We start from the raw sequence: 8,867 nt of genomic DNA on the forward strand, positions 1-8,867 counted from the left end.
TTACATCTTACACACACTGTTTGTGTGTGTGTGTGTGTGTGTGTGTGTGTGTGTGTGTGTGTGTGTGTGTGTGTGTGTGTGTGTGTGTGTGTGTGTGTGTGTGTGTGAGAGAGTGTGTGTGTGTGTGTGTGAGAGTGTGAGAGAGAGAGACGGGAGAGAGACTAAATTTTTTGCTATTCAGTAGGAATGGAGCAAGTGTTCTTAAAATGTCCATTAGGGACGCAGAATGTAATGATTTCAGTATTTGAACTATGATTTGTAATAGATTTTTGTCAAGAATTTTTGTCTCAATCACTATATTTATTTAATTTTTTTTAACAAACGATTGGAGAGAAATTGTCCAGACTGGAAAAGCATAGCCTATAATTCTAAACAACTCATTAGCAGCACAATCTCTCTCCCTTTCATCTTGTGCTGCTTTTCTCATTTCAGCTGCACCGATAGCAGTGCAAGATGGTAGCCTCGTTTCTCTGTGTCTCACTGTAGTCTTTTGAAGTCACCAGATGCTGTGGAGCTGCAGCTGATGAACACAAGCAGAAACCTGCAACACATACACACACAAACACACACACACACAAATTATAAGAGGACAGCCATGCTCCCTCATGGTGCCTACAGTCAGCCGGAGGGAGGAATGAATGTGATTGTCACAGTGTCTTTCCCTCCTTCGCCATAATTCTCTCTCGCTGAAGAATAATTGATGGTTTGGACAGGGGAAAGGGTGTGATGCTGGGGGGAGAAGGAGGGATTGGCGTGCAATTGGTTAGCCTGTATTCCAATCTCTCACTCTCTTTTTTTTCTTTCTTTCTGTCTTTGTTTTCATCTCTCTCTTTTCCCAGCCTCTATTCAGCTGTGGAGGTCACGTCTGTGCCGGGTGATGTACTCAATGGCAAACTGTCTGCTAATGATGAAGGTATGTGGGCGGCAGGAGAGAGCTGCTGCAGAGATGCACTTACCGTAGTGTCGCTTGTATGTGCGCCATTTAGCAATGTGCACAACTGCAGTGTAACACAGCAGGAGAGGATGTGGGTGGATGATGGCATGCATGTGTCTAGGGTTGCAAAATCCAGGAATTTTCAATTGAAAAGTAGTTGAAAGAAAATCTTGCAGGATAATCTGGGATGAAACAACCCGATTGAATGCAATTTCAGAGGAATTTCTACTCTTCACATTCCGCAATCATATGCAAACTTCCTGCAGGGCTATTAAGGCCACTCCCCCTACATGCACTGTGCATTGCTTCTTAACATAACACGGATCATTTCTTGAATCCTGCACACAAAATAATGTCCAGCTTGGTGAGTATTCACAATGACTTAAATATTACATGCATTTATGTTTAAAACTTCCTTGTGCTGTGTGTAAGCTGTTATGCAACAAAGTTATACTAACCATTCAATCAAAGTCAAAAATGTCATTTTTTTAATCGGTATTAGATTGCAAACAAAATATTTATACAGCTCCCCGTCTATCACAATAGTTACTTATTTTTTATTTTTTTATATTGTTTAAGCCATAAATCATGCTGAAACACTCTTTAAACACACACAGAAAACATTTGCAAGAATATAGCGATGAGTTTTCTATAGTACTGTAGAGTAGCCTATGCATAGTTTCCCTGCTTGTTTATTGGTTGAAGTGTCTTATGATGTAAAAAAAAAGGGGCTGAGTTAAAGATACACGTCACTGCATTCTTTTTTTTTCATTGGCTAAATCTGACGAAGTATGTCTTGAACTCCGCCCTTTTTCTTTTTTATGTCAGAGGACACTACAAGCAATAAATAAGCAGAAACCCACGTTTTCTTGTGATGATCTTATGATGAACTGAAATCGGGATCATTCGCGAAAACAAAATAGTTATGTGCCAAATTGAAAATCGCGATAAAGTGGGACTGAGAAATTCGTATTTATGTATGTATTTGTTTGTATATGATACAATTTATTTGAAATTTATAATTAAATCCCAAAAATGTCCATAAATTCCTTTTTCCCAACTGTTTCCAAAATTCTCCAGATGAAGTTCCCATAGAAAGATTCTGAAAACATTTTTCCACCCCTTTGCAACCCGAACTGTGTCATGGTAAAAAACCTTTTGCTCATTTCCTTGTCAGATATCGATGTGCAGTACCATGTACACCTAGTGAACATCGTCAGACAAAACAGTCTGAAAAGACAGCGATCAGGGAGTGTTTTACAATGAACGGTGGCAATCAAACTGTATTCTGCACACTAGAAGCTAATACAGCAGCTAATACAGGTCACACTGGAGTTTATAAAGCAGTTATCCATAAGCCTGGGCATTAACATATTGGAAATGAGCATACAGTGAAATTGTGTGCATTAGAGCACTTCACTTATGCATGAATCTCCGTTCTCAATAGGCAATGTGCAATTCACAGATATAGTTTTAAAGCTACATTATCTTTAAGATGAGTGGTTTCTTGTAACAGCACATGGCAGCAACCAATATAAATAAAATGTTCTGCAGTGCATCAATTGATTAACACTAATAAAAGTTAATAATTTCTGTGCTACTGTCAGTAATGACAGCTATCAAAAACACTAATTATTATTATAAATATTAAGTAGGTTAATTAGGTTTAATATATGTATGATCTGAATTTTCTATTGATAAGTCATTGGATTTTACTGATACAGATAGCAAGGTCAGATCGTACTTGCCAATAACCAATTAATCAATAGTTTTTAAAATTGATACTGGATTAAAAAAATACCTCACACTCCACGTAAAATAGTACTGAAATTTATACCAAAAAAATAAAAATAAAAATTTAAAAAAGCTATATACAAATATATTGATTCAAGAAAATGTGATAAATGACATAAGGATAAATATATTAATAAATGAGAAAAATAATACGCATTCAAGCTGAAACAAAAAGTATGCATGGCGTCACTACGGGAGGCTGCTCTTGTAGTGTATAACGCAACCCGGAAAAACTGTCGGTATGAATTTTTGCCAATAGTTCTTCCAGTTACCATCGGTGCTGATTAACCGACTGGCAAAGACACTTAAGTATTATAAATACATATAATTTGTAATTAGAAATGCATATGGGTGTGATAATTGGTACTGGATAATACACACAAGCAACCCAGATTCGTCTACTAAGGCTTTTTTCCCCCCCAAGTGCAGCTTGAGACCTTTTAGGTTTGTTTTTGCTTCCTTGCATGTCTTTATGGAATCTGTCTCAGAATATGCTTGGCTCTGTCAGATTTAACAAAAAGGTGCCTTTTTTAAGTGCCGAGGTTCAGGCAGAGTTCTGATCAAATCAAGGCTTGCACCTGTACCTTACCACCCCACATCTCCAATTTAATAAAAGGGAGATGCATTTTGTTTGTTTGCTTGACTCGGTTGACCGCTGTCCACGTTCACTTCGTCTAGACATGAGCTTTCAGTAGAATATATTGGGTCACAAGGGCCTTTACTCACCCAATGCATCATTTGTCCTATCTGAAAAGTGATCACCGTTTTCTGGACTGTTAGCTCAGAACGATTTGGAAAACACGATCTAGCGTTCAGCTGGAGAAACATTCAAAACGTCAGTGTTGAAATCAGATCTGTGTATGACGCTTAAATTATTCCCTCTATCATAAGCGGAGGGAATAAGGAAATGCAGTGCTACAGTGCCATCTGCTGGTTAAAGATGATATTTACAATTCTGTTTTTCTTTGCATACATGTGTGTTTTTGTTTCCTTCCACCTTGTGTGTGTGTGTGTGTGTGTGTGTGTGTGTGTGTGTGTGTGTGTGTGTGTGTGTGTGTGTGTGTGTGTCCCATCACACGCATGCAGGACTACGTGCTGGCTGTTGAGACATATCACTCGATCATCCAGTATGAGCCGCAGCAGACAGTGCAACTGTTGAGTGGAATTGGACGCATCTTCCTACAGGTAAGAGGAGGCATCTGGCTTTCTTGGTCGTTTCAGCTACAGAAAGTTACGATAGCCATACGATATTAAGACACCTGCACCATCACTAGATTGCACACTTAAATAATCGCATTTTATTAGTCAGAAGGTTTTCTTTGATTTTCTGTAACGACTGAACAGCAAATCCCAGGTGTATATTAATCAGTTGTGGACGAAGGACACAATGTAGTTGTGGTAAAGTAGAGATACACTTGGTAAAATATTACTCCAGTAAAAGTTCTCCCTTTAAAATTTCACTTATGTAAAAGTACAAAAAAATTTGCTTTCACATGTACTTAAGTATCCAATGATGTATACTATGATGTATTAAGGCTATAATGTTCCTATTATCAAGTGTGAACACATGGATTTTCCTTATCAACTCAAATCAAATGTGAAAAGAATGTGACTCTTAGGAGACCAATTTATTTATAGAAGGATATTGAATAAAAAAAATAATAAATCATTGATGTTTATTACAATTATCATGTGCCATCATAAATAAAATATCATAAATGAGGCCACGGGTGTTTCTTAGAGTTCGAGTCAGGAGTTTCTTCTATAATTTTTTCCTTTCAAAATGTTCTGCTTGCTGTTGAACTGACACTGAACTGTATGTTAATGCTAAGTAGATATCGCCAAGCGGCAATCAAAACTAGTTCAAAACAGAACGTGTGCTCTACTCTGATTGGTGGCTCGCTGCGTATTTGACCAAGTTTTTATCCACTCATTAATAAAAAGGAACGACTGATTTCACAAAACGTAGATGAGTAAAAAGTCTCCCCAAATGGAAAATCCTTTGGTAAAGTACAGATACACGAAAACGCACAGTACAGTAAAAAATTACATTTACTTCATTACAGTTCACCACTGATATTAATGCACTAATTCTAACAGCATAATTGCAGTCTATAGAAACAGCTCAGTTTGGCAAATTGTACAATTGGAAAATGCTGCATATAATCTACAACTTAACAGAGAAAACCTATAATCTTCAAAAGGGTCATGTTTCAAATAAGGAGACCTTTATGGAAGGAGTCTCCAGTGCAAGTACTTTGTAAATACTAGGTTTTTTAGGAATATGACTAGCTTCCTTTTTGCTTTATTGGTTTTGAGAGAAAGATAGAGGGGAAGCTTGTCGCTCCACAGCATTAAGTGCAACTACAAGCACATAAAATGAGCTGTCATTCTGCAATTCATCCTGAACGATGCAACTTCACGCCAGGACGCATCCTGTCATTTACTGTCAATATCAAGATGCTACAAATTAATTCATTCCTTTCATGTTAGGTAATAATAATAGACAACAAATCAGTCTTGAAAGTTGTTCCCTCGTTATTTATTACAAATATTTTGTGAATTTTATTCCTTCATTCTGACCATGTCTGATGTCATTTTCATAGCTGTGCACTCACTGTGATTTTGATTTATATTGCAAGATTGGAGACATTAAAACCGCCGAGAAGTATTTCCAGGAAGTTGAGCAAGCCGCACAGGAAAAAGGAAAAGGACCAGTTCATGACATGGCGGTTTTAATGAACAGGTGATGCAGCATTTCCGAAGAGTTTTGTGTCTTTCAGATTTAGTCATGTTTGTACTAAAAAAAAAAAAAAAAATATCTTTTTTTTTTTCTTTTTTTGAAGGGCATTTGTTCACCTGAGCCAGAATAATTATGCAGACGCCCACACGTGTTTCTCCGACGTCTTGAAAATCGATCCCAACAATCCTGTGGTAAATACTGTAGCTTTACTGTTATTAACAGGCCAGACGGCTAAATGGTATTGACTGAAAGGCATCGAAAAAAAAAAAAAAAATGAAAAGAAAAGAAAAGAAATTTGTGTTTTTATTGTTAACCTGCCACAAACGCATCAGAAACAGGCCCACACTGTGACAGTAATGAGAAGGAGCACTCAAACAGATTGTCCTTGTGCTTTTGTATTAGTCTGTGCTTGTCTGAGTGCCCAGACTAAAGTATGCAGGTCTGGTTTTAAAGTTTTTAGCTGGAATAATTAAAGCTTTTGTTCAAATGTTACACCTTACCTTAATCAGTGAAACGTGTGTGGAGGTGAGGAACTTGGTTGTAGAATGTAGTCAATCTTTAGCATTTCATGTATCATTTCCAAAGGGTGTCTTCTGGATCTGCTGTTCCATAAGCATAAGGTTTTAGTGTAAATGCTGGTTTGTGGGTTTTTTTTTTTTTTCCACTCAAATGAGCTGGTATCAAAAAGTTTCAAGACTAGTTTTATAACACCAACAGATGGCAGCAAAAGGCTGCACACACAGTCACAGGGAGCACCAACCTTCATAAGTCAGTGTACCAAAAGACATTGTCCTGTGTACATCGCGAGCTTTGCAACTGGTGTTTTTTTCATCACGTGCACACTCTGTCACCGAGCTCTCCTCACATGCATGTTTCTCGCCGGAAACATGATCTCTCTTCTGCACCCACTCCACTCACCAGGACTTCGCCCTCTTCCCGAAGATGAAGTCGCAATTTTGACACCATTGGGGAGATCCAGCACGAATCAGAAGGTGCTTTCAGGACACATTCTTGAAGTGGCAGGAACGCTGAGACCACTGTATTGCTGTGTAAATGGACTGTTTTGAATGTGATCGTGTATAAACGTAGATAAATTAAGTACATCCATTAAACAGAGCTAGTCTTTAAACTTTTTGATGTATATTTGCTTTATAATTTGCAACTTTTTTAAGAATGGTCCTTCCAGTGCCTATTTAAGTAAGAGCTCCTGCTTGTAGACAACCTTCAGCATACAAAGTATGGATGATTACAGAGAAGAGAGAGGCAAATTTCTTGTTATTTGTCAGTTTAGGAATTTAGGTCTTACATGTAAGGAAATATAGTAAAATAAAAATGTATTTCTTTTTTAAATATTGTAACAAATCTAGATTTGAATTTTCCCTGCAGGCGAACAACAACGCAGCAGTGTGCTTACTTTATCTGGGTCGCTTAAAGGAATCACTGGGTCAGCTAGAGAGCCTGGTGCAGCAGGACCCTGCGTTCTACCTACACGAGAGCGTGCTCTTTAACCTGACTACTATGTACGAACTGGAATCATCACGCAGCACGCAAAAAAAGCAGGCGCTGCTGGAGGCCGTGGCCAGGCGCGAAGGAGACAGCTTCAACACACAGTGCCTCAAACTGGTGTAACCCAGAAATGAGCAGAAGTGCATTAGCTCACCGTGTCGCCACTTCACGATGTGACATGAGCTCCTTTAACAAGCTTGAGCTAAAAATGCCACTGGTCAGTTATATCTTTTTTTTTTGAAGGCTTTAAAATGTTATGTTTGACCAAATCAGAGCTGATCTGAAATGACCTGTGTGTTCAAACAAGGTATGTGATGCATTTGAAACACTTTGCATTGTTCCTAAGCTATAAGGTTACAGGGGGTGTAAATAGAGGGAGAATTTCAAATCAATAGTAAAAGAACATTAATGTAAATATTTCGCAAAGGCGACTGAAATGCGACCTGAATGAGGATAAAGCATTACACCAATTACAGTCTGGACTTGGTTCTTCTATAAAAATAAAAATACACTGTCAGTAACATGGATTTGGCAAATTGCATACTAATGGTTGCCACCCCCCAAACCCCCCAACACACACACACACATACACACACACACACACACACACACACACACACTATATTCACCAATCAAGCTCAACTACTCACTGACTTTCACCAAAACAAGTTTCCATTTATGAAAATAATGCTTTACTGTGTTTTTCACTCCAGTGCTTTAACTATAGGACAGGCTACTCATCTCGCCATCTGCCGCACTGAACACATCGACTGAGGCGTATGATTCCGAAAGAAAAGAACGTAGAGTTTGTGGAAATATTGACAAAACGGGGACAAAAATAAATTCCAACATAAAGCTATTAGACTCCCTGGCAGGACAACAGTCATTTTACAGTTAAACCTATTGGGGGAAATTAAAGACACTAGCAAAACAAGAACAATTTATTTTATGAACACAATAACTCATGAACCTGCTGAGTAGTGTGGTTTTTTTTTGTTTTGTTTTTTGCCCCATTTTCTCCCTAATTCCCTTTTCCCAATTCCCAACCTACAGCTGGCTCTCCTTTATTATATTACAGCTAATAGCTGAGATGGGTGAAGGCTAACATGTTTTTCCTCTGAGACACAGGAAGCCGGCTGTCTGCATATTTTCAAACAGGGCAGTATAACACACTCCTGGAAAATGTGCTATCTTCCTTTTTCCACCTACATTAGTCACTGTGATTGACAGGACAGAGAAATTACATCCATGCCTATCCTTTTTGCCTTATGGTCTCTCACACACACACACACACACACACCTCCCCCTCATTGGTCTGCTCTCCTACCACAATGCCCCACCACCACAAAATACAAATAATTTGTAACCACCTATAAAGAAGGTTAAACACGTTTAATAATCATTGCTGAATTTCCTGTATTCCAGTGTGTAAACTTATACTCTATATAAAACTTAAGCAGGAAAAAACAAGTAAATAATTTAAATGGGTGAGGGTGGGGCAGGGGGCACTCAGTGGCACCCCCCGAGCTGGTTGTGCCCTAGGTGACTGCCTTGTTTGCCTATGCCTAGAATCTGTGCTTCCTGAATCCCTCCAACCCTGATATCATGGCTAAATTTCCCTCTTGGCTTTAAAAACTTGCAACCTCCAGTAACAGGACGGACACTTTTTGATGCACCAGCACAACTTTACATTTTTTATTTATTTTTTTTTGTCCAGGTGGAAAACAAAAGATGTTTCGTTAAAAAGATTTAGCAACATGAAGCTGTTCTCTTCCTGGGAATTCATATTCTCTATTCGCCCCTTCTTAAATTGCCATGTCATTACTTAAACTTGGCTGCTATGTCCAGACCATTCAGTTAGCATTCTGGGCATTTAAGGCATGGGATAAG

The 8,867-nt window shown here is 38.4% G+C and overlaps 1 protein-coding gene across 1 annotated transcript in view; it reads left to right on the top strand.

Moving 5' to 3' along the window:
• trappc12 (trafficking protein particle complex subunit 12) overlaps positions 1–7,447 on the top strand; it is a 34,424-nt gene extending 26,977 nt beyond the window's left edge. The window contains exons 8-12 of the mRNA XM_083543926.1: positions 840–913; positions 3,815–3,913; positions 5,371–5,474; positions 5,575–5,662; positions 6,858–7,447. Coding sequence (XP_083400052.1) covers positions 840–913; positions 3,815–3,913; positions 5,371–5,474; positions 5,575–5,662; positions 6,858–7,100 — 608 coding nt within the window. The 3' untranslated portion in view covers positions 7,101–7,447. The remainder of the gene's footprint in view (positions 1–839; positions 914–3,814; positions 3,914–5,370; positions 5,475–5,574; positions 5,663–6,857) is intronic.
• The last annotated feature ends 1,420 nt before the right edge of the window (positions 7,448–8,867 follow it).

Source organism: Silurus aristotelis, assembly GCF_946808225.1.
Source record: "Silurus aristotelis genome assembly, chromosome: 6".
Taxonomy (NCBI): Eukaryota; Metazoa; Chordata; class Actinopteri; order Siluriformes; family Siluridae; genus Silurus; species Silurus aristotelis.